Here is a 27,218-nt window from a genome sequence, read left to right as displayed (position 1 = left end):
AGGGGGGCACACGGGTCATAACTGTTTGTTCTGAATCTGAGCTTCATGCTGAGGATCAATTGCAAACTTACTGTTATGTCCCATGTGGCCCCCCCTTAAGCTGGCCATACATGAAGAGATATCTTTCACCCATATGCCCCCCAACGGCAGGGCTATATCGGGGTAATCCGAAAGGCCGAATGATCGGATTACAACGAAAAGCAATGGGCTCCGACGGGTCAGTCTACTGAAAATTTAAACCTTCCCAATCAACATCGTGGCCAGATATCAATCGGGAAAGCCCATCAGAAGCCCCCATACACGGGCAGATAAATTGCCTAATTGGTCTAAAGGACCGATATCGCCAGCTTTATCTGCCCGTTTATGGCCAGCTTTATAGTCACTGACTAACTCAGAGTTAGAGAGCTGAAAAGCAGGAAGTAGTGTTCTGTTCTTTTATATCAGACATCCAGTCACTCCAGCCTTTATACATTACATTTTTGGCTAAATAACTATATTAGAAACACATTTTATTTTGCACGGCCTATCTATTTATCCAGTTTTTATTTTTACTTTAAAGGTAGAACCAGTTAGTGTGTGCCCGTGAAACAGCAAGTTCAAGTCCTTACAATTGCCCTAAATCTGCCCCATGCATGGTTGAATATGCCACCTGTCTATGCCCACTGCTCCTCCTGGCAGGCAGTTCCATGCAACTGTAATCTGTAAAGTGCTGCCTCCTTTCCTAAGAAATTACTAACTGGGGCTGCAGAATGCTTCTTTCTCTGGGCACTGCAATACAGCAATTCTTCAGGCCAGAAACTGGCTGCCCTTCTTTAGCTCACTGCTCTCTTCTGCAAAACAGTTAATAATCCCTTTGGCTTCTGTTTCCCACTTAGATCAGCAAGTGACAGTAAATATATCTTGGCTGCAGTCTGACTCTAAATCACTCCGTAATGTTGCCTCTCAGCTTTTACAGTGCATGACCACTAGATGTCAGCACCATCATTCAGTGCATTTTATCACACAAAACCGACAGTTAGAGGGCGGAATGTGGATCCCACAGAAAGGCATCATCCCTCAGTAGCTGGGACAGTCTCTGGTTATAGGGACGGTAAAAATCCCTCAGAAGCTGTTGGGTTTGAGGATACATGGGTCCAAGGCTGCAGTCTTCAGGGCGACGGCTGTTGGACGCTGGGCTTTGTGTTATTGTGGCCTCCTGCTCATCACTCAGTGGCCCTGCAAACATAACAGTATTCCAGAGTTAGTGTAAGGTCAGTGTCAAATGCAGACTGATTCATTTCCATGAGTCTGGGGCCCTCCAGTCATGTCTGGACTCATAGGCCCTATCATGAAAATTTAATAAAAGCTTCTCATTTGCTGATCAGACAGGTGCAGAACACATGGTGTTAACACTGGAATCAAATTATCTCTATCAGTCTATAAGCAGAACATGGATATCGCACCTCCAAAGGTGTCAGGTAAAAGCAACTGTATGAAGAAGCAGGAAGGATGTGATGTGGAAGTGCAAAGGGCGTGTTTTGACACAATTACCATTGATACATAGGGACTGCAAGAAGTCCATTTTAGTAAGTCCATAGTTACATAGTTACAGTTGCAAATGTAAATGATTTTTTTAACTTCTTAAGGGCTCTTACACACAGGCGTTTGTTTGTGCGCTCCCCTGCGTTGCGCTTTCTTCCATTCAGCTGCAGGGGAGTGCAGGAGTAGACTCACTGAATTATTTTTGTTAACGGGGCTGTACTCACACAGACGAATGTATGCGCCGAACACAGGTAAAATGCAACATGCTGTGTCCCAACCTGCGTTTGGCGCTTACCTTTTTATGAGAAGGTAAGTAGAGACCTCAATTCTGGGATGGCAGTGGATGTGATTTACTTAGACTTTGCTAAAGCATTTGATACAGTGCCACTCAAAAGGTTACTGGTTAAATTAAGGAATGTTGGCCTGGAACATTGTATTTGTCCCTGGATAGAGAACTGGCTAAAAGATAGACTACAAAGAGTGGTGGTAAATGGAACATTTTCTAATTGGACCAGTGTTGTTAGTGGAGTACCGCAGGGCTCTGTACTAGGTCCCTTGCTTTTCAACTTGTTTATTAATGACCTGGAGGTGGGCATTGAAAGTACTGTTTCTATTTTTGCAGATGATACTAAATTGTGCAGAACTATACGTTCCATGCAGGATGCTGCCACTTTGCACAGTGATTTGTCTAAGTTGGAAAACTGGGCAGCAAACTGGAAAATGAGGTTCAATGTTGATAAATGCAGGTTATGCACTTTGGCAAAAATAATATAAATGCAAGTTATACACTAAATGGCAGTGTGTTGGGAGTTTCCTTAAATGAGAAGGATCTTGGGGTTTTTGTAGATAACAGGTTGTCTAATTCTGGGCAGTGTCATTCTGTGGCTACTAAAGCAAATAAAGTTCTGTCTTGCATAAAAAAGGGCATTAACTCAAGGGATGAAAACATAATTATGTCTTTTTATAGGTCCCTGGTGAGGCCTCATCTGGAGTATGGGGGCAGTTTTGGACTCCAGTCCTTAAGAGGGATATAAATGAGCTGGAGAGAGTGCAGAGACTAAGTGCAACTAAACTGGTTAGATAGAGGGAGGGAAGACTTGAATTATGAGGGGAGACTGTCAAGGTTGGGGTTGTTTTTTCCATGGAATAAAGGCGCTTGTAAAGGGAAATGATTACACTTTACAAGTACTATAGAGGACATTATAGACAAATAGCAGGGGACCTTTTTACCCATAAAGTGGATCACCGTACCAGAGGCCTCCCCTTCAGACTAGAAGAAAATAACTTTCATTTGAAGCAACGTAGGGGGTTCTTCACAGTCAGGACAATGAGGTTGTGGAATGCACTGCCGGGTGATGTTGTGATGCTGATTCAGTTAATGACTATAAGAATGGCTTGGATGATTTTTTGGACAGACTGAATATCAAAGGCTATTGTGATACTAAACTCTATAGTTAGTATAGGTATGGGTATATAGAATTTATGTGAAAGTAGGGAGGGGTGTGTGTATGGATGCTGGGTTTTAATTTGGAGGGGTTGAACTTGATGGACTTTGTCTTTTTTCCACCCGATTTAACTATGTAACTATGTGTGAGTACAGCCCCATTGACAATAATTTGGTGCATCTACTGCTGCGCTCCCCTGCGGCTGAACGGAAGAAAGCACAACACAGGGGAGCGCACAAACAAACGCCCGTGTGTAAGAGCAGCTTTTTCACTGGTTTGACACAGCAGCTCTGTCAGCAGAACAGGGGGTGCCACACATCTTCTCCAATAAGAAAATCAGAAAAAGAGGATGTGAATCCTTCCCACAGCTGTAAGCGCAGCCACAAAATGACTGGGAATGAATGCTGATCATGCACAATAGCATGCAAGTGATCATTAACCCCCCAACCTGCTGCCAATGTCAAACCAGGGAAAATTCTGCATGGAAAAAAAGTGAAATATCTTTAAAATGGTTCAAATAAAACCCAGTGGCACGGCAGTAGCTTGTATATTTGTAGGGCTCTTACTCATGAGCGTTTTTACCTGCAGGAATAGACGCATTTCATTATTTCAAATGGGTCTGTACTCACACAGGCGCGTGTAGGCGCCCAACGCAGGTTGAGACGCAACATGCTGCATTTTTTCTGCGTTCGGCGCCTACACGCGCCTGAGTGAGTACAGCCCCATTTGAAATAATGAAATGCGTCTATTCCTGCGCTCCCCTGCGGCTGAACGCCGAAAAACGGAGCGCAGGTAAAAACGCTTATGAGTAAGAGCCCTAAAGGGGTGGTTCACTTTTCAGTTAACTTTTAGTAAGCAACTAAGCAACTTTTCAATTGGCCTTCGGTTTTTAATTTATTATAGTTTTTGAATTACTTGCAGTCTTTTTCGGACTCTTTCAAGCTTTCAAATGGGGGTCACTGACCCCATCCAAAAATAAATGTTCTGTAACTCTACACATTTATTGTTAATGCTACTTTTTATTACTCGTTATTCTATTCAGGCCTCTCCTATTCATATTCCAGTCTCTCAAATCAATACATGGTTGCTAGGGTGATGTGGACTCGAGCAACCAGATTGCTGAAATTGCAAACTGGAGAGCTGCTGAATAAAAAGCTAAATAACTCAAAAACTACAAGTAATAACAAATAAAAAGCAATTGCAAATTGTCTCAGAATATCACTCTCTACATCATACTAAAAGTTTATTTAAAGGTGAACAACCTCTTTAAGTGCACCACAGAAACAAGAAAGTATACTGCAAAGCGGCTTTGCTTTATGGCAGCAACACGGAAAGACTTGCTTTCTCTCATCAATAACTCACACACGTGCCCCCCAGATAGACACGTAGCCCCAATCTGAACGTACCAAGCTCCAGGAAGCTGAAGACCCTCCTTGTGCTTTGCAAGACCCTAACGGAGTAATCTTCCAGTCTCAGGATGAGGAACTGTTCCATCTTGTAAAGGGACAGCCAGTCCCACAGGAACACCACATAGAGCCCCACTTGTAGCCGCACCTGAGAATAAAGCACAGAAACATGTTATTTACTGACCGGCTGAGCCTACAAAGTAATAACATTGCATTTCCCTGAAGCAACAATAGGGAAACTAAAGCCCATTAATATATTTCGATTTTGTTCTGGGCATCTGTTTTTCTCTTTCATTATTGTTTTTGTTGGTTGCACTGTCATGCTGTGGGATAGGCCTACAGGCACATTTTGTTTTAATCACAGCTGAGTTTCCCTACGGGCTCCCACTTGTTAATATCACACAGATGGATTTCCTAGCAAATGATGCCCTATTTTGACTAACAGGGCACATCTATGGCATTGTCTGATTATCTGACCCATGGGCCATCTGATGCTGTTCATTAGCTGAATGATTGGATGCCAGAACAGCAAACTGAGTACAATATAACAATGATTTTTGTTGTCATCAATTTCTGCTGTGCCCCTGACAAAGGCCCCTTTATTAGTGGATGCCTGAGTCCACTATTTATGGACATGATAGGTTTTAGTTTCTATTGTTTCACTTGAAGTGACTTCAATAACTGTGTTTCAAAGAGAGCCCCGGTGTTCTGCAGTTTATTTACAGAACTGTATTCCAAGCACCTGACTCTCTTTTAGTTACAGATGCACCGAAAACCACTATTTCATATAGTTTTTGGCCAAATCTGAACCCTAATTTTGCAATTTGCAAGGAAGGGTTCAAAAGAAGCACAGGCATCGCAGCTTCCCTGTTCTTGTGACGAAATGTCACAATTTTAAAGGGGAACTATCGCAAAAATTTTATATAAGCTTCATCATACTGAAATAAGAAACTTTGTATATACAATCAATTGTATATTTAGTGTTTCTGAAATAATCAAGTTTATCTTCCCTATTCCTCTCGCAGCATCTGTTTCTCTTCATTCTCTCTTCATGCAGCAGTTGGGTGTCACATAGTCACTAACAGTTAGTTCCAATATATATAGGGGGGGATTCCTTTCCTAGCAGATGTATTAGAGCTCACCCAAATAACTGATTCCATTACAAACAAAATCTAACAAAATAACTGCCTTTTGAACAAATTCTGCATGTAGAGAGACATGATGTCTGGTGATTTTAATAGAGTGAGCTCTAATACATCTTCTAGGCAAAAGGACCCCCCCTATAAGATATATTGGATCTAACTGTCAATGAATATGTGACACCCAACTGCTGCATGAAGACAGAATAAAGAGCAACAGATGCTGAGAGAGGGATAGTGAAGATAAACTTGATTATTTCAGAAATGATAGTATTTACAAAGTTTCTTATTTCAGTATGCTGAAGCTTATATTAAATTTTCATTTTAGAGATAGTTCCCCTTTAAGGATCAGGCCAGGCACTTGGATTCTGAATCCTGGCCAAATCCTAAATTGGGTGCATCCCTACTTTCAGTACAGCAAGAGTACTCTTAAGATACTTGCTAATGGCAATTTTGTAATGCTCTCTAAAGATAAGCTAGCTCTCGAAGCCCGTGTTTCACCTGTGTTCAGTGCTTCCCACACAGTAAGTAAGGAACAATCTGGATGAAGTATCTGTGTTTCTTCCCGAGCTTCCTCTGCAGTGGAACACATGAAAGGTTCACCACAGGCGAAGGTAAGGCGCCCGTGTGTATGGCCTTAATAATTCTCGTTGTACTGTACTCACTGAGGTGCATGCAACTTGATAAAGGGGAACCGATGTTAAAACGTCCAAATAAGAGACCCTAGCTACAACACAGCTTAGGTATTTCACCTGATTACCAATAATGGAGATTCTACTGATTACAGCATCATAGTAAAAGGAATTTTAAGGGTGACTACGGAATGTTTGTAAGCCAATTCCCAGAACCTGTTTATTGTACATACGGGCAGGAGGTTGTTTAACGTGGTGTTGTAGGCGCAGGAACGCAGAGTAGATGTTTGCAGGCAGCTCTCGAACATCTGCAGGGACTCATTCACCTTGTCATGGAACTCCTCCACCGACTTGTTGGCGATGGCGAAGTATAAGTAGTCAGAGTAAAGTCTGGGAGAAATTAGCAAAACAATGTAAGGCCGAGACACATATGAGAATATAGATAGATGATAGTCTGTTCTTTAGGGACTTTTTGGTTCAGGGTCACACATAATCAATGGGGGCTATAATATGGCTCAAATATCATTTTTACTTTAGAACATTAAATGGCAAGACAGAAAGGAGATTATCCTATAATGTTTAAAAGTCCTAGCATGTCTACAGCAGTACCCTGCAGAGTAGTGATGTGCGGCCGGGCCAATACCCGCGGGTCGGGCGGGTTCAAGCTAGGGATCCAGGATTCGGTTTGGGATTCGCCCTTTTTAAGCAGGATTCGGCTGAATCCTTCTGCCCGGCCAAACCGAAAATTGCGTGACTTTTTGTCACAAAACAAGGAAGTAAAAATGTTTTTCCCCTTCCCACCCCTAATTTGCATATGCATATTGCATACCCCCCCCAATTCCCACACAGGCCAACTTTACTAGGGGGGAAGGTTGGGGAATCCCAAGCTTAATAAAAATGCTTCGAGAAAATGCCAGATGATTGTATCTATTAACCATAACCTCAAGCATCACTTTCCCCCCATTCTCCACTTACCTCTCCACAGGGTCCCGGAGCATGACAATAAATTTGGCATTAGGCTGAAAGGCGTGGATGAAGTCCTGGGTCAGGTGTGGAGGCTCTGTGTTGGTCATGTTATCATAGATGTACATCCAGGCATTGTTGTCCCACATGGTTGAAGCACTGGCTTCTCCTATCATAAACCGCCAAAATACTTTACTTTGTGCTAGCCCAGTATATCATATAAAGGTAACTTTCAGTTGCCTCATAATGGATAATGTGAATGGTAATTCTGATGGTATAGTGAATTTTGGGGAATTAAATCAGACATATCCCCTAACTTGAGCAAAACTAGATTAAAATAATTCAGTTGATTGTGGATCTCCTCCCCTACTGGGCTACTTACCTATAACCAGAGGAATGGTAATGGCATCTTCTTTATCATTGGCTGTGTTGTACAGAGCCTGGATCTCTTGTGCAGTCAAATCAAATAAATCCAGGTAATCCTCCACTGGAAAGGGACTCTGCAGCGCCTCTTTCAGCCTCATTATTCCTTTTGAAGACAAGAGAATAAATACAGGATTATATCAGTATCAGTGCTTCCTATCTCCTTTGTAAATACTGAGAAAGTGGTGTTGATTCCCCAGCTTTAGGGTCTGGCCACACAAGCAGATTCGGAGAGATAAGTTGCCCCAGCGGCAATTCTCCTCTTCTTCGGGGGGCGTTAATCTGCCCAAACTGCCTTCCCCCTGCCGGCTAAAATGAAAATCGCCTGGGAGAAGGCACACGCAGCGATTCGTTTTCCGAAATTGCCTGAAGTTTCCCCGTGAGGCAACTTCGGAAAACGAAGCTCCTCAGAAGAGGAGATTTGTCGATGGGGCGACTAATCTCCCGAATCTGCTCGTGTGGCCAGACCCTTAAGGGGAACAAGGATTTCTCTGCTGGGCAACATTATGCAATTACTTTATCCCCTTCCAAAAGGAATGAAGTGTCACACACTAAAAGATATTTATACCCATATTATAACTTGCATTCAGACAGCATGCCGCTGTTTGTCAGATAAAAAAAAAGAGTCAGATCTTATGGCAATGGCCAAGGCACTTGTTAGTGGCTCTGTATTTATAAGAAAGAATGTTCCATTGATTCCTATGGAATGTTTCCCGAGAATAATAATACAGCATTCACTCTATCCCAGAACTGCTCCAATTATGTCTGGATAAACATGGCCAGTGCAATGCCGGAATGTGCCTGTGCCTAGAGGAATATAAAAGGACAATTCTGCACACAGCTTGGGAGACTGGGAACACGGCTACTGAACATTCTGCAGTTAATGGGCAGATTAACATCGCACAGTAAATAGTCACAATCTCTCAGGTCCGGAGAGCCAGGTACCCACAGACCTTAAATGGGCTCCTCCTGGCTCCTCTCTGGACTGGGTTATATATATATATATATATATATATATATATATATATATATATATATATATATATATATATATATATATATATGTTTGCACAAAGGCTCCACCCCTCTGGCTCCTAAAAATAAATGTCTGCCTCCTAAAAATATATGTCTGGGCGTCAGGTTTTCCATACATTATGTCCCCTTGGTCATAATAATATGGCTAATGGGGCCAGTTACTAAGGTAGCCGCCAATTTATTACACTGCAGCCGCCAGTTTCTTTCTTTGACACTGTGATGTGGCTGTGATTCACACTGTATCACGACTGAGATCCCAATGGAACTTACTATAGAAAATGAAGTTTAAAGGACATGTAACTCCCCCCCACACACAAAAATTTAATCAGTGAACAGCCTCTTTGAAATCTTTAGATAACTGCCACTCTTGTTGTTAAAAGGTTAACAGTAAGGCTGCTGAATCCCCTTAAAGGAAAACTACACCCCCCAAACAATGTAGGTCTCTATTAAAAGATACTGAGTAAAACAGCTCATGTGTAAAACCCTGCTTCATGTAAATGAACCATTATCATAATAATATACTTTTTTAGTAGTATGTGCCATTGGGTAATCATAAATAGAAAATTGCCATTTTAAAAAATAAGGGCCGCCCCCCTGAGATCGTAAGATTCACTGTGTACACATACAAACCACATGTAAGGTCACATGAGCCAATTAACAGACAGAGTTCTGCCTTTTGCTTCCTCACTTCTTCCTGTTACAGTTAGTGTTGTAGTATTTCTGGTCAGGTGATCTCTGAGGCAGCACAAATGGTGGTTCAAGGCAAGAGATGTAAAAGGGCAATATTTATGTGAATATATATTCTAGTTTGGTAAGATTCTTTAATATGTCATTCAATTTGATATAAACTATCTGTTGCTTAAGTATTCATTTTGGGGGTATAGTTTTCCTTTAATCACTTAGAATTCCTTCTCCTCCTCTAACCCACTATGCCCCCTCCCTCAGGAATTTGCTTTGGCTGTTGGCTCATGAGCATGCTCACATCCTCCAGTCCAACAACCAATGAAGAGATAGCGTTGCTAGCTAGCTGTCTGATTCTTTTTTTCCCCTGAGCTCAGCTTAACCATTACAGTGCTCAACCCTAGCAGAACCTTTTATCAATGTCTGTTGTAACCCTGCATTCTGCATTGCATAAACGTTACAGCATTCATGTCTCAATGTTACTGATGATGTGTCAGAGGGAAAATGGCCGCCGGGTGAAAGCTGCTATTTGTTTTAGGAAAATGTGATCGTGCTGGCAAATGGAGGGGGAATATGTAGAACAAATGATGTGGCTTGGGTGGGGAAGATACACCCGACTTATATACATGGTAGGAAAATGTAGGCTTTACATGTCCTTTAATGGTACAGCCGCTGGGGTAGAGATATGACGCTGATGTATTCTAGTGCAAAACTCACAGCTTTAAAAAACTACAGCTCAAAAGTGAAATTATGCCAGCTGGCTGCAGTAATCTCTGTACCCTTGCTGTTAAGGGAGGGTCAACAAGATGTCTTTTAATTAGTTAATTTAAAGGGGTTGTTCACCTTCCAGTTAACTTTTAGTATAATGTAGAGAGTGTTATTCGGAGACAATTTGCGATTGGTTTTCATTTTTTATTATTCGTGTTTTTTGAGTTATTTAGCTTTTTATTCAGCAGCTCTCTGGTTTGCAATTTCTGCAATTTGGTTGCTAAAGTCCCAATTACCATAGCAACCATGCATTGATTTTAATAACAAGCCAGAATATGAAATAGGAGAGGGGCTGAATAAAAAGTATCAATAACTATACATTTGCAGCCTTACAGAGCATTTCTATTTAGAGGGGGTCAAGAAAAAAGCAAGTAATTCAAAAACCATAAAAAATAAATAATGAAGACCAATTGAAAAGTTGCTTAGAATTGGCCATTCTATAACAAACGTTATAAAAAGTTAACTTAAAGGTGAACCCCACCCCTTTAAAGTGAATAAGTCATTTCAATTTAATTGGGATTGGGTAACACACAATTGTTTTGTGGAACTACACCTAAACTGTCTCACAACAGTGATTGTCAATCTTTTAAATGACAGTTGTCTTGGAACTACAACTCAAAGAATTCTGAGAAATCGAAAGAGTCAGTTGGACGCTGGGAATTGTAGCCCGGTGCCATATGGATTGATTTAAACTGAAACAACAAACACATGTTCATACAGATTAAGGGCAGATTTGTCACTGTTCAAATTCAAGTTTTTTTGCACTAAAAACTCACATCTCAAACGAGAGTTTCAGAAATTGGAATGTTCAAGATTTATTAAAGGAGAACTAAACCCTAAAAATGAATATGACTAGAAATGCCATATTTTATAAACTGAACTTAATGGACCAGTCTAACATTTCAGAAGCTGATGCCACAAGGCTGATGCTAATTGCACTGGTTTCTGTGCTGTCGTATAGTAATTATCTGTATTAATGACTAATCAGCCTTATATTGTGACATTTCTATTCTATGTGTACTGTATATTGTGAGTGGGTCCCTAAGCTCAGTAATTGACAGCAGTACAGAGCATGTGCAGTGAATCAGCAGAAAAATCAGCAGAAAAACCAGCAGAAAAGAAGATGGGGAGCTACTGGGGCATCTTTGGAGACACAGATCTTTACTGCTAAAGGGCTGTGGTTGCCTTGGGCTGGTACAAAAGCACAAAACATCCAAAATGGTAGATAGACAGGAGCCGTAATAACCACGGGTAGTGTTAAGATAAAAAAAGTCTTTATTTCCAAGCATCTTTAAAAACACAAACAGGCATGCTCCTGGAACTGTTTAGCTAAACCATGACGTGTCTAGTCACCTGACGCGTTTCGTGCCTCTCTTTGGCACTTCATCAGAGGTCAAAAAAAAGCACAAAACATAATGCACAACATTTCTGCCCTACTTTTTTAGTTAAGCAAGTACAAAATACTCGAAAAAACAGAATGTAAATATTCAGCATCTGAGAGCTGGCAAGTTCATGTAGTCCAGGGGTCCCCAACCGCCGGGCTGTGGACAGTCTTCAACTAGGCCGCGGAGCCCAGGTGCAATTAACGTTGTGCACAAGAATTTAGACACGGGTGCTCCAGAATTGGATGCCGACCCCTCCCCCAGTCCACTGGTCCCAGGGCCAAAAAAGGTTGGGGACCCCTGATGTATTCAGTGGGAGTTGTCCTAGACCAGATTCCAGTTTCCAAATCTTTTTTAAGTTGGTAGATTCATTGAAAATAAGTAGAATGCGATTTTGCTGCATTCAAGCTTAATCTATTGAGTTTCTAATAAACTAACACACATAGGCCTTCGGTGAGTTTTCAAGCCTTTTCTTATTAAAAAAATAAAAGGCTCGAAAATTCACAAAATGGAATTTGAATGAATATGCCTCCCCATTTATATATGAACACATACAGAAAATGCTCTGGTATGCGCATTAGACAAAATCCCCATCTCAGAAATTTAATCCATGTGTATTCTGTTCTCCAGGCAAGAACTGGCTTCTCTGGAACCCCTATAAAATCCCTTCCCATGCTGCAATCTGCTCCAACCAATAAAACTCCCACATGATTGTGTCCCAAAGCAAATATAACTGCTTTATAGGAGCACATAAGTCTCCAGCAAGAGAGTTTGAGGGTTGATTTTGGTCATTACTAGGAGGGTCCATTTCAACACACCACCTGTTTCTTGTGGCCCTTTACTAAGTCAATGGGGGTCTTTTTTTCCGTAATTTGGATCTCCAAAACTTAAGTTTACTAGAAAATCCTTTAAAATTTAAATAAACCCAATAGGGTTAATTATATCTTAGTTTGGATCAAGTATAGGGTACTGTTTTATTATTAAAGAGAAAATGAAAATCATTTTTTAAAATATGGATAATTTGCATAAAACAGGAGTCTATGGGGGCAAATTCACTAAAGGACGAAGCGCCTAACGCTAGCGTTAATTCACTAGCGTAGCGCATTTTCGTTAATTCGCCGATTCACTAACAGACACTGGCGTAAATTTGCTAGTGTTACTTCGCACCCTTACGCCTGGCGAATTTGCGCAACGGATGTAACTACGCAAATTCACTGACGCGCGCATTTTTCTGAACGCTACATTTTACACCAGACTTCCTTCGCCACCTCAGACCAGGCGAAGGGCAATAGAGCAGATAGGGATTGCTTCAAAAAAAGTTAAAAGTGTTTCTAAGTCCCAAAAAACGCTGGCGTTTTTTCTTTTTTATGGGTGATAGGCTGAAAAAGATTAAAAAATTTTTTGGGGCTACCCTCCTTCCCCCCTATATTTCCTAACTCATGGCAACTTAACTATACAGTGGGCACATGTGTAGGGCAAAATAAAAATTTTATTTGCTGTTTTGAAGGTTTCCCAGGCTTGTGTAGTGATGCTACATATACCTCCATTGTAACTTCAATTTGGCGCCGTATGCAAATTAAGCATCGCTAGCGTAACTTCGCTTTGCTTGGCAAATTAACGCTAGCGCAACTTCGCAACCTTACGCTTCCCCTGAGTGCAACTTCGGATTTTAGTGAATTTGCGTAGCGCTGGCGAAAATACGCCTGGCGAAGTGCGGCAAAGCGGACGCTGGCGCAACTACAAATCTTAGTGAATTTGCCCCTATGGGAGACAGCCTTTCTGTAATTCGGAACGTTCTGTATAATGGATCCCATACCTGTAAGCTTTGGCCAGTAAACTGTAGCAAGACTAATGAAAGCAAAATTTTGATTAATTGCAGCAGTTTAGTTTAAGAGGTTACTATTTTTTTTAACCCCCACCACGCAACAAAAGGTTACTGAAAGGTGCTGGGAGTTTTAGCTTTACTTTAATAAAAAGCACAGGCTATAAATTCCTGCCCTATGAAGTTATATGGTGTAAATTAGACCTAGAGCAGTAAGTCATTTAAACAACCTAATTGTAACAATGAAAGCTAATATTTAATTAGTTGCTATGGGTCACATCAGGACTGTCCAACTGAAAGCCCGCTGGCAACATGTTGATCCCCAGCATGCCTCTTTAGACCATTAATATAACATCACTGTGATATAATAATAATAACACACAGTGAAGTCACAATTTTTCTGTCAGATATTGGTCAGGGCAGCACAACTGGTGGGTCCCATATACAGGACAATAAGTGGTTGACTTTGTCTGGAAGGATTGTTACATTGTACAATATTACTACAGAAGCCTAAGGAAATCAGTAAAATATAACTGGACGCTTACCAAATCTTTTCCTCGTCCACCACTGTGGTTCTTTGTTGGCCGAGAATCGAATACTGGGATGGAGGCGCATGCGGTTGTATAAATCGGTGGTGCCGCATTTGGGCTGCCCAATGATGTAGAAGTATGGGAGGCAGCGCAAGCGGTAGCGAGAGTCCCCTTTAACCAGCAGCCTCTTCCAGAAACTCTGGCGCATCTCTTCGAAGACAGCGCGGAACCGTTTGGAATACAGGACATATGCATTGCCTCTGTATGGGTCTTTCTTTTCTTCATATATCTGGTACCAGCAGGGGCTTCGGCTGGTGGAGATGAATTGTTGCGGAATCACGGCAAACATCTAGGGATAGTCAAAAAAATATTACTTGATGTTGGCACACAGAGAGATTTAGTATAACATTTTTTCAAAATGAATCAATAGTGCTACTCCAGTAGAATTCTGCACTGAAATCCATTTCTCAAAAGAGCAAACAGATTTTTTTATATTCAATTTTGAAATCTGACATGGGGCTAGACATTTTGTCAATTTACCAGCTGCCCCTGGTCTTTAGGAGAGAAATGCTTTCTGGCAGGCTGCTGTTTTCCCTTCTCAATGTAACTGAGTGAGACATGGGTTTTAACTATTGAGTGTTGTTCTTAGATCTACCAGGCAGCTGTTATCTTGTGTTAGGGAGCTGTTATCTGGTTACCTTCCCATTGTTCTTTTGTTTGGCTGCTGGGGAGGAAAAGGGAGGGGGGTGATATCACTCCAACTTGCAGTACAGCAGTAAAGAGTGATTGAAATTTATCAGAGCACAAATCACATGACTTGGGGCAGCTGGGAAATTGACATTTGGCGTTACTCACGTGTGGTTCATATTGCTTCAGATCCTCAGTGTCAGGGATCCTGCGGTCAGTTAGCTGAACTACTGAAAGTGCAATGTCCTTCTGATTCCTGCCTTCCGACTGGTTGTAACTGGAAGAATAGTCTCTTGAATCAGGAGGGAATGGCTGGAACAGATGGTCTTGCTTGCCTCCAGCAAGGACATAAGATGTCACCACCAATGCTGCAATCACCAAAGCAAACACTAAGCTGCATAGTATTCTCCTGCCAAGGCCTTTGCGGAAACCTAGGCTGGAGCCCAGTAATATTGTCATTCCTAAGAAAGGCACAGGCTGCCCTTTGACCAACTTGGGGTAGGATGGTGCCCCTCTGACATCAGGTTAAAGGCGAGTGTAGATCTTCTCAAATACCATCTTGCAGCTTCCAAAAGCCCATATGTTGATACAGATTTTAAAGAATGGTGAAGTTAAGATTAATTCATTAATGGATCGTGCATCTGTCCCGAGGTGTTCTGTATCCACCAAGTACAAAGAATCTGCCGCTGCCTACAAAAAATGATACGAAGAACATTCTGTTAAAATGGTCAAAGTAGATAAACCAGGTCAGTGAGATTACAGAATCACCAATAAGAATGCAGTCACTTGCCTCCAAAAAGGAAAGAGAGAAAAAAATATAGCTTTATGGATATGTAAATCTTCAAACATACCAATTATTTATTTCTAGTTTTCAAGATATTACCAGTTTTTACACTGCTGATACAATGGATATAAAACAACAGCACTAAGTCTTGTGATGTTTCTCTGCTAAGAACTGACCAGTGAAACATCTGATGACCCTTCTCTGAAGCAGAGCAACATCACAAGACTTTTGTTTTATCAACTGTACCACAAGAAGTCACTCCTTCATTACAATAGACTTCATTTTGCCTTGGCAGAGAAAGCAATATAGTGAAGGAAACATTTTGTCATTTAATGTAATACCCTTGCGACTGTGAGGAGATCTTCTTGCTGTTCTTCTTTATTGCTCGCTAAAACAGAGCAGCTGCTGAAGGTAATTGCCGTCACCTTTCCAACCTTTATTTAAACCAAATTAAACCTAGGTATGCCGCTTAAGGCCCCCTCCGACGGGCTTCACCGATCGATATGTGGCCGAAAGTCGGCCAGATGTTGATAGACCGGGCCTAAAAATCGAGTTGAGGACCACATCATTAAGTTGATGCAGAACTCGATCCAACCGCCACTTATGATCCGATCATGGGCCCTCAATGTAGGCATGTCAGGGAGAGCGACCCCACCAAACAAGCAGATCTCCATATGTATGGCCAGTTTAAGGTTGTGCTTAAAATATTTCATGCTGGAGTGTTGACAGGTTCATTAAAAAAAAAAAAAGATAAAAAGACAGGATTGAAAGGGCCCTTACTGATAATTTAGAAGGCCTCAAAACTGCCCTCCAGGTTATTAAATAGTTAGGTCATTACTTAGTCTAAATTAATTCTTAGTCAACTGTACTCCTGTACATACTATTACCTGTACTTCATCCTCTATGTCTAGCTGGCTGGAAGAAAATGAATGTAGAAAACGTATCTCGCCACAATGGTTGGCCATGATATGTCCAAGTATATTAGCTACTGGGTACAGCATGTATGTGCCTCCATAACTAATTCCTACATGTCTATAATATCTCTAATAGCATTGTCCATCCCTCTCCTGGTCTCCTTCATTTACTATCTCTTTAAACGTTGGTGATCTTCTTCTTAGCCTCGATCCAATTCAGCTAACTGCTTCTCTATTTGGTTGTCCCAGTCTTGTTGGTGCTACTCTCTACATTGGACATTTACAAAGTTGCTTGCCTATACAAAGGAGTGTGCTATATCAGGATACCTAGAATGTACCCAGGCTCTGGATAAACATACATGGGACAAGGAGAGGACAAGGAGGCCTTCAATAGAAGCATCTTCCAGTCACACCACTGTGCATAAATACAACGTAGCCATATTCACAGCACATTGCTTATATGTCTTCCATTCACTTTTTGGCTCACACAATTGTATTTAATTCAGTTAAGGAGGAACTCATGTCCCTCCATGTGAACATAGTCAAAGCACATTGCCTTCCACTCACTACTTGGCTTGTGCTTCAAATTATGCAGCTGTATTTCACTGAGTTACTGAGGGACTCATGCCTTTAATGGGCCAGAATGAACTTATTTTTCAGCTTTATATTTTTATGACAATTATACAAATACCTACCCATCTCCCCTCTGGCCTCAGCCTTCAGGAGTGCAATTGCAAACAATAAGTTGGATACAATGTCCAAAGTCAATGTCTGACTGAAAGAGTAAAGTAGCAGATGCACTAACACTCTTCGGTTCAGTTCTGTTTGGAAGCCGCTTATGTTTTCAAACAACTTGGATCAAAAGTGCAGTGTATCCCAAGCTGTTTTTAGATCACACCCCTTAAAAATTCTCTCTTGGATGCTTGTATGCTGTGGCCTCAGCCAAAGAGGTGAAAAGTGAGTAGGAGTAGAGAATATGAGAGGGTTGGAATCCATACGTTCAGCTACTTTACTTCTCACGCTCAGTGTCTTATTTGGTTTAATTAACTGATCCCCACAGGGCACAGAAGCAGGTAAATGATTTTATTTTCTCTCATTAATTCATGCTGACAGTCCAGCCTCTGAATGCTAGCTTACAGCTAATTAACAGATTTATGGGAATTCATCAGGGAGGATTTTATAAGGTTCTGTTTCAGTTTAAAGGACAACAAAAAGAGTTTTATGGTGCGTGCAGACAGGCGTCCTGTGGTCCAGATGAAGTGAAGTGCATTTGGGACCGGTTTAACAAACAGGAGGCATAAATGCTAGTAGCTGTGTCAGATACTAGATTGCTTTGTGTATGCTGCAGGAACTAGTGATGAATGAGCAAATAAAAGCAACCAACTCTCACCTAAATGAACTGTATGGTACAACCATTTTTCTGACCTCAAGCCACCTAATGGTATAACAGAAGCTGAAGCCATTTCTCATAACCCCAGTCCACTCTTGTTTTTGACCATTTTCCTGCTTCTCAGTTTGGTTGTTCTGTTCTCACTGGGGCTACTGTCTACATTGGTTATTTGCAAAGGTGCTTGACCTTGAAGTTGAGTGGCTAATGGTCAGACTCAAGGACTAACAGCTCAGTTATAGACAGAATAGTGTGTCAGGGTAACTAGCGTGTCCCCTGGCTCTGAATATATGGGACCAGTCGGCATTCTGATACAAAATAGCAATAAATGTGCATGCAAGGAGGCCCTCAAAATATTTTGTTGCAAGATCCCGTAACTCCCAGGCACACTATTGTGCATAAATGACTACAAATGAGCTGCCATGTGGCCCCAGTCACAGAACATTGTTTAAATGCCTTCCATTCATTTGGCTCATGCAATTTTATTTAATTAAGTTAACAAGGGACTCATGTCTTTTATGGGCCAGAACTGACTGATTTCTGAGCTTTATATTCTTATGACAATTATAAAAATGCCTTTCCATCTTCCCCCCCGGCCTTGGCCTTAAGAAGTTCTAAGAATTATTAATTATAATGCCATGAATGTACAGCAAGTCTAAGGCCATTGCCTGGGAAGCAAAAGCGAAATGAGTGAATGAAGTAGCAGATGAACAAACGCACTCTGATAATCAAAAACGGTTCTGTCTGGCAGGCGCTTATGTCTTCCCACAAGTCGGATAAAAAGTACAACATTCTCCAAACTGATTTTTGATAACACCCCTGGGAAATTCTCCCTTGGAGTATTGTATGTCGTGGCCTCAGCCAAAGAGATGAGCATGAGTAGGAGCAGAACATATGTGTGGGCTGAAGTCAGCTGCTTTCCTTCTCACGCTCAGAGTCTCATTTGGTTTAATTAACGGATCCTGACAGGGCGCAGGAGCAGGTAAATGTTTCTATTATCTCTCATTAATTAATGCTGACAGTCCAGTCACTGAATGCTAGCTTAGAGCTAATTAACTGATTTATATGAATTCATCAGGGAGGATTTTATAAGGTTCTGTTTCCGTTTAAGGGACAACAAAAACATTTTTGTGGTGCGTGCAGACAGGCGTCCTGTGGTCCAGATGAACTGAAGCACGTTTGGGACTGGTTCAACAAACAGGAGGCATAAAAGCTAGTAGCTGTGTCAGATACACGCCAACTGGATTGCCCCATGTGTATGCTGCAGATACAAAGAAATACAACCAAACTCTATTAATCTGTAGGGCACAGACATTTTGCTAACCCAAACAATCACACAATGAATTCACAGAAGCTGAAACCATTGAGACGCAAAGTGATTAAATTAGTATTTTTCAGACAAATGTTTGTGGTCCAATATTCGATCAGGGCCTCCATTACCTTGTCATCACATGTTATAGATACTGTATATAAAACACCATCCGTTGAGGGGATTATTTATCAAAGTTTGAATGTTAAGAGTTTTTTTATACTTCAAACGCGAATGAACTTCAAACAACTCGAAATAATTAAGAAAAAACTTGATTCTGCTAGTTCGATTTGCGAAACCTGAAAACTCTAACTGATTGAGTTTTCAGCAAAACCCTCAGAAAAAAACTCGAACATCATGAAGGCTATTAACATCTTCAAATGGTGCAAGGGACCTCTGCCAATGACTTTTACATGACCTTGACATGTTTTAGATGGTATGTTAACGGATTCAAGCTATTTCCAGGGTCAGGGTATAATACATCTCGAAATAACCTTGAAAACTCGAATTTTCGTGGAAAACACAACTGAAACCTTAATAAATAACGCCCCTAAGTCTTTGTGCTATGGTTTCACAAACGCCATTTGCAATTCTAGATCCTTTGCCATGTTTTTTACCTACAATGTAGCATTTCCACCATAATTTAATGTAATTATGATCACCGGGGGAGTGTTCCAGACATTGTTTCATACAATGTGTCAAAATTCGAGCAGTTGATTCCAAGCATTCTGCCGCCCAAGTCATTTCCAACTTGGTAAAAGGGCAATATTGCGGTAGATGCCCCTCTGTTCACTTTAATGGCAGTGCACTTGGGGGTCAGGCGATTACACGCTCATTACCAAGTTTTAGAGTGATAATTCCCTAGTCATGCGGTTATCACCTGAAATGCTCAGGCACAAAAATTTGGGTGCTCTTAAAGCAAAATATCTGATTGGATGCAACGGAGACAAGGAGGACACAACCTTTTTCAACTTGTGACCCTCCAGCTGAAGTCAAACCACAACTCCCCTAATAAATTGTTCAAAGATCTGCAAAGGATGATGGGAATCGTGCTTCAAAACTGTTCTGACTCCAGCAGTGTCAGTGACCTCGGATCATTTCCTTTTTTTTATTCCCACCACAGGGAAATAACAAATTGGCCCAGTGGGAAAACCTAAGAAAAAAAATACACTTGTAATTACTCTAACACCGCAGCCTCGTTTGTTCCCGGGGAGGGCGGGGGAACTCCACAGGGGGCGGTTTATTTGAGAAGAGCTGGCCTATTAAAGTATGGCTCAGAGCGAGACTTATGGCATGGGAGCCCGATGTCTCTCTAGTGGCTGGCGGTGAGACTCGTTGGCACAGAAGTTGCCTAATATACTCTGCAAGCTGGGTTCAATTATTTACATGTTTTCTGGAACTGTGATGTGTTGACGGTTTATTTATAACAGACTTCTGGGCGTAAAACCACAACATATCTAACGAGAAAGTGTCCCAGTCCATTAATTAAAGACAGATATTTTCTTAGCCGAAGACAAGGCTGCGCTTGGTTTATTCTGCATCATTATTACTTGGCTCTGGTTTCTATGCGGCGGAACTTAATAAACAGACTTCTAATGTTGATATTTTTCCATAGGTTTGAAAGGCTGCGTCCCATCGGCAGAACGTTTTCAGTAAACGATAGTAATGAGGCAAGTTATTCCTGGAGGTTAAAAAGGCAAGTTTAGTTAACCCCAAGTTAACATAAGCTTTTATAGTCAGTATCAGAGGAAGGCTGTCCAGAAAAAGGCCTCAAGTCGGATGCTACCTTCTGAGAGACTCTTGTGGCCCCCAGAATTCCCAAGTGTTTCATTGGATTTTTTTTGGATGAAACTGCACACACACAGTGTATATAAATAGAAGCACAGCACAAGCACAGTGTATATAAAAACACAATGCCCTAAAACGATAACAATATAAGAAATACTAGGGGTTTTTCTTGCCCCGTAAAACTTGTGACCAGGACCTTTCCAAGACTCATGGACACCTAGAAAATATATTATTATACTTATCTTCATGTGCCTCTTTAATAATGATGATCGGTCAGACCCTGGCCAGTCACTAGAAGTAGTGACTTCACTTTGATTTTATGGGAATTTACAGTTTTTGGCAACCATCGGGAAATTTAACATATTCCCACCCCAACTCCCCATGTTCAGCAGAAGGCCTGAATTGGCCCCCAGGAATGCAAACTGATGATTTCCCTACTTATCTGTTTAGAAACTAGTGTAGTCTGCACAATGCATTTGAGAGATTACTATTCAGCCATGAGGTGGCAACCCACTTAACAATGTATGTATCCCTATTACCCAATCAACATCTGACCTGGCCAAAGACTCAATTCTACTAGTACTCAGATCTGTACTGTATCAAGCCAATGCAGTCCTTGCCTAAAAGGATTTCGGAACATGCCCAACAGATCTCTGGCCAATTTTTCGGCTAGATATCAGTCAGACAGGCTGTTGGGAGGTCCCTAAACAATAAGTTGCAGACTTGGTCTGGAAGTGCCAAGTTAGCAGCTTTTATTGGCCTGTGTATTGGTAAATTCAGAATGTTTTTATTTGACGATAGCTCAGGGTCTTCTCTTTGCAGGGGGTTGTAGATATACAGCAGCTGAGCATTATATCCCAATTACACCCCCTGTATCAGGAAACGGATGTTGTCCAACTACAACCCACTAGCACTAGATGGTCAGAGCTATAGTTCAATGGCAGAGGGAAAGCAGAGATGACATCCCTGCTGTAAACATAAGGACTTGAGAAAATGCTTTTACATGCAAATATTTATTTTTAGCATTTAGCTGAAATGTTCCATATGGAGGCACAAACACTCGTACATTCAGTGAAATGAGCAGGGAATATTAAGGCATGGAGGGAAGTAAGAAAAAGAGTGGAAGAAAGGAAAAATGTGATCAGGCTCTGTGGGGACATCCTTGGCACTGACATGTGGATATTACTATCCCAGCAGTAAGTGGGATGATTATATGGTATGTGCTTGGAGAGCAGAGAGACACAGTCAGGTTAAACCATCACAGCTATGGAATGTGAGGGGCCTTCTGTAAACATGCAGACACAACTCTGCTCAAAGAGACCGTCTCTGTTCTGCTAGTGAAATCATTCACGACCCTGTATTAAGAAATACCACAGCCATGTGAAAACAAACTGTCATGGTGCAGTGGACTTGGTGCCAAACAAAAGGCAGTTCTATGTAAGCACCACAGGGAAAAGAGCAAACTAGAGCCCACCACAAAGCCATGTTGGGGGGCATCCGACGGATCTTGCGGCCTCTGTTGCCTTCAGGACAGCGCCTCTCCCACAACTGACAAAATACCTTTCCATCTGCATGAATTTATATCTCTACACATAAAACAGTTCACATGTGGTGAATAGGCATAGTCGTGTGTAGATGCAATCTAGGGATGAACAAGATGATGAATTCTTCACCAAAAAAAATAGTCTGAATAGAGAAATGTGGTTGGCCTGCCAAACGCGTACATTTAGGGGCCAACATCCACAGAAAATCCTATAGTTCAGTATAGAATTGGTTTAACCAATCTCATGCCAATAAGTTTCCATATGGTCTGTCTTACTGGATATAATGCTTTCAGTATTGGCCCTATGCTTAGCCCTTCCTGTGACAGTTTTTTTTAGTGCATATAGACACAGATCTTGGTAGCTGCTATAAAACAAGGCAAGCTGGTGCCAAATGCCCCTGGTTGTGCCAGTTTTGTTACATTCACATTTTTACAGGTCTGAACGGTAACCTACTTGGCTGACGGCATGCAGAGCTCTTTGTCATTGGTGGGAAATTGCTCCCTGTGGGAAACAAAGCCCCTGAAAATAACTTTTCATGGCAGGTAACAGAAACCACCTTCAAAGACATTTTTGAGTGATTACACAAAGTAAATGTTTAACCCATGGTGATTCCTGTTCACTGGCGCAGAAATGGATTTTCAGACAACTTGTTGCTTGTAGGAATGCAATTTCCCATGGGACCTTGGGTGCCATTACGCTTTAGGATCGGGGAACGCGCTCAGATTCGGGGATATTAGTCACCCGGCGACAAATCGGGGCGAATAATCTCCCTGAACTGACTCCCGCCGGCTAGAATGCAAATCGTCAGCGGGATGGCACTCCGAGCGCTTTGTTTTCCGAAGTCGCCCGAAGTTTCCTTGTGTTGCAACTTCAGAAAACGAATTGCTCCAAGTGCCACCCCGACGGCGATTTACATTCTAGCTGACGGGAGGCAGTTCAAGGAGATTAGTAGCCCCGAAGAGGAGATTCTCCCCGAATCTAAGCGTATGCCCTTACACTTAGAGATGCCCAGAATCTGTTGTTTTTGTTTGTTTGTTTTTAAATTCAACTGAACAACTCCACTACAATATATTTATCTGAATCCCAAACCAAAGTTGAATATGCAAATTATTTAAATCACAAGATAAAACCAGCATGCGAAGAAAACAAAAATTGACCTTGAGAGTGGTAAAAAAACACAAATCAACATAGTGATGAAAATATCAGCATCTGTATCAAGTGATAAGGTCTATAGTAGTGATGTGTGGGTCGACAAAAACGTTTGCTTGCGCCTGAGCCAAACCGCACTCTGTCAACCCGACCCTTCGTTGTTAATTGTATACCCACCATAACCACCCCTCTCTGACATCACCAGGGATCAAATATATAGATGGAGGTGGTGGAGACACACAACCTGCATTTAAACCTACAGGCCCTTGTTTGTAATTTCCCATGTGAGTTTTTCTAATAGAAATATTAATATGAGTTAAACATATACATACAGCGGGGGAGGCTTACCAGAAAGGAGTTAAAGGTGAATTGGGAACATGTCTGGGCATGGCCCAGTGGATATAGGGTGAAGCCTAAAATGTACCATTATTGTTCTTTATTTATATAGAGCCAACATATTCCATAGCACTTGAGTACAATGAGATAACATAAATCTATTGCATCACAGGTATTACCAGGCAGTAAGAACAGAAAAGGTTTCACATGGAAAGGTGGGCAGTAGGTATGGGTGAATTTTTTCGCCTCTCTTTGAAGAAAAAATGACGCCCATAGACAGCGTGCATAAAGAAAAAAGACGCGCGTCAAAAACATTTCGCCGCGCAACAAAATTTTTTTTGACGCCCATAGACTTTAATGGGCGTCTGCGACAATTCGCCAGCGGTGAATTTTTGGCGAAACGAAACGGGTCAAATTCGCCCATCCCTAGTGGGCAGTAAACCCCCAGTTCCCCAAATTTCCAGCCCTGTTAACATATGAGCTAAAGCAAAGTAAATATACACCTAAGTTCTAGAGAAAACAGCTTTATTATCTTCATCGATAAATCCTGTTACTCCTGTGCAAGTATGTAAAACAAGGTTTTAAGTAAGCCTCGGGTGTATTTTATTTCCTTAATAACTGAACCTATCATTTGTTTTGCTTATAACAGGGATATCTGCAATGAGAGCATCCTAATGAAAAACCCTAAGCCCAATAAATACCAAGGATAAAAGTGCAGAGCAGGCTCGTTTCCCTCGGAATGTGAGAATCCACAGCGCCAATAAAATGAATCACCCAACCCAAAATTAGATCCATCAGTTCCCACAGAACACAAGTAAATAGGTTGGATAAGAAGAACAGGCGTTGGTAATAAAATTACCTTGAACAGCAAATAAGAAGAGTCCAATATACAGGTCTGCTCTGATTCTTTCTCTTTCTGTTGGCCCTTGCTCATTTATATACCCACTTCTCCAGTGACGTCAGAGTGAGGCCAGTTGGGTGTAGGTATATAAGTAATGGCACCCCTTGCCAGGTTGGGAGAGTGCAGTGTTAGGCTCTGGTGAAAAAGCTCATGCATATGCAAGGGATCCCTGGGAATTAGTAAGAGTGCATCACGTTTCTTTCTTAGAAAGATCCCTAGGCCAGTGCATTTTTTAAAAAAGGGGCACCGTGCCAAATGAAAAACTATTAAGGGTCTGGCCACACGGGCAGATTCGGGGGAAATTAGTCGCCAGGCGACATATCTCCTCTTCTTCGCAGCGACTAATTTCCCCGATCTGCCTTCCGCCGGCTAAAATGTAAATCGGCTGGGGGCCAGTAAATGGGTGTGGTTATGTATTTCCAAAGTCGTCTGTAATTGCCTCACAAGGAAACTTCGGGCGACTTCAGAAAACGAAGTGCTCCGTGTGCCTGCCCCCAGGCGATTTACAATTTAGCCGGCGGAAGGCAGATTGGGGAGATTAGTCGCCGCATACAAATACAGGTATGGGATCCATTATCTAGAAAGTTCCAAATTACAGAAAGGCTGTCTCTCATAGACTCTATTTTAAGCAAATAATAAATAATTTTTAAGAATGATTACTTTTTTCTCTGTAATAATTAAACAGTACCTTATTCTTGATCCAAACTAAGCTATAATTAATTCTTATTGGAGGCAAAACCATCCTATTGGGTTTAATTAATGTTTAAATAATTTTTTAGTAGGCTTAAGGTATGGCGATCCAAATTACGGAAAGATCCCATATCCAGAAAACCCTCAGGTCCAGAGCATTCTGGATAATAGGTTCCATACCTATAATATTAAATCTAATTTTACAGAATAAAAACCTACCTGCCCCAATCCCACAGTAATGGCAACCCCGATCATATTTCAAAATAAATTGGTTAATCTCCTTGATAATTCCTTGGTAAAAGGTAACACATTCCTTTTAATGGAATCTATCCAACTTCGCAGCTTTTCATGTGAATCCTTGAATAAAATGACAGTTAATAGAAGCGACTGAATTTCCATATCTCTCTCTAGCAGATATTTATCTTGCAAAGTTCTCCCATGGGAATAAGCACAGAATCTTATCTGAATATATTTAAGAAGCCAGAATGTATATATTGTATATATACATTCTAAATGTATATACAGCAGAATCCCCATTTCACATTTATCAGGGGATCACAAAAATGTAAAATCCATCAAAATGTAAAAATTCAGTTTTCGGAGTACGAGTATCAGCTGCAAATAAAAAGGCATACTGGCCAGGTTTATACTCACAATGCACCATGTTTTCCCAGAATTACAGCATTTTTGCCTTAGACCTTAATTTTTTTTTTTTGCCAGAGACTACATATCTCCCAGCAATTGAGAAATAAAAAATTGTAGATTTTAGGTGATGCCCAATAATCCATAACCACACCGATTTACTGGCCATTTTTGGGTCCAAGATTCAGTACTATATTCCCTAAATAGGGACCTCAGAAAGAAATAAAAGCCATACATCAGTACTGGATAGAGTCCTGGAGCGGGTTGGGTACCCGCAGGTTACCTGCAAAAAAGCAGGTACCGTGCGGAATGAGGGTAGGATTTTCAGGCACTGGTAAAGATGCGGATCTGTGAGTCGGGTTGTGAGTCTCATATACATTTCTTATCTTATAGTCTATATTTTAGTCCTTTTAAAATTTTACAAAACTTGTTTCTGTCCCGGCCCACTTTTGATCATGTCACTTGCAGCAACATCACTTCCTGTTTGATGGTGGTCAGTGGGTTGCAGAGGGGGGTTGCGGATAAGGCAGTTGCGGGTCCGGGTCGGGTAGCGGATCAAAGTGGGTAAATATGCGGGTTGCGGTTCAGGTTGTGGGCTGCTGGTTGTGGGTTAGTGGTCTTAGAAATTGGTTCCATGCAGGACTCTAGTACTGGATAACAGGAGGAAATGTTTATCATAAGCAGACACAAAAATGTCTTCTTCCACTCAACTGAGTCCACCTTAGAAATCTTTACTTCCCAAAGCTTTGCCTACATATCTGTGAATTACAAGAAGCTCTTTCAAATAAATCAGTTTGGGGGGTTACATACCGCATAGTCACCCTTTAAAGCAGTTGCCTGAATAGATGGGAAAATGTCAGATTAAGGGAAAAAACGTGGTGAGAGTCAATTGAGGGCTTGTTCATGCAGGGCTGGGATGTAAAAATAACTCGGCATAGCTTCAACCAGGTGAAGGAAAATAATCCAGTGCGGTAACAAGAAATGCCTTTGATAGCCAAAGAGCAAGGGCGCTATGGAATTTGTTCATATAGGAAAGAGTTATGACAAATTCACTAATGGAATTTTACTTGCTTGGAAACGGGGCCAAAACAAACAGATTTTACAGAAATCCTCCGACACCACCCATCGCAATGTGCTATGGTCATTCATTTAATGGCTGCGGATTTTCGTGTTTGTGTCATGTTGCGAGCCATTAATGAAAGTACATAGTTACATAATAAGTAAAACTGAATTATGACCAAAGAAATGAATCTCAAATCCAGACTATGCAAAATAGCCCTCTCCCCGAGAAAGACAAACAGAATCTGAGAGACAGCAGCTGCCACTTTAACCAAACAGGG

General features: G+C 41.4%; 1 protein-coding gene across 2 annotated transcripts in view; it reads right to left on the bottom strand.

Annotated features, from left to right (window-relative positions):
* Positions 1-487: 487 nt before the first annotated feature.
* The window catches only part of chst15.L (carbohydrate (N-acetylgalactosamine 4-sulfate 6-O) sulfotransferase 15 L homeolog), a 35,328-nt gene continuing 8,597 nt past the window's right edge, over positions 488-27,218 (bottom strand). For both annotated transcript variants that reach the window (XM_018225135.2, XM_041570261.1), the window contains exons 2-8: positions 14,603-15,124; positions 13,763-14,096; positions 7,489-7,635; positions 7,119-7,275; positions 6,377-6,533; positions 4,373-4,520; positions 488-1,215 (exon numbers count right to left, since the gene is read on the bottom strand). In XM_018225135.2, the coding sequence (XP_018080624.1) occupies positions 1,016-1,215; positions 4,373-4,520; positions 6,377-6,533; positions 7,119-7,275; positions 7,489-7,635; positions 13,763-14,096; positions 14,603-14,893 (1,434 nt within the window). In that variant the 5' untranslated portion in view covers positions 14,894-15,124 and the 3' untranslated portion in view covers positions 488-1,015. The remainder of the gene's footprint in view (positions 1,216-4,372; positions 4,521-6,376; positions 6,534-7,118; positions 7,276-7,488; positions 7,636-13,762; positions 14,097-14,602; positions 15,125-27,218) is intronic.

The sequence above is a fragment of the Xenopus laevis genome, chromosome 7L (genome assembly GCF_017654675.1).
Source record: "Xenopus laevis strain J_2021 chromosome 7L, Xenopus_laevis_v10.1, whole genome shotgun sequence".
Classification (NCBI taxonomy): Eukaryota; Metazoa; Chordata; class Amphibia; order Anura; family Pipidae; genus Xenopus; species Xenopus laevis.
The sequence above is the reverse complement of the archived record's forward strand: the minus strand, read 5'-3'. Positions and strand labels throughout refer to the sequence as shown.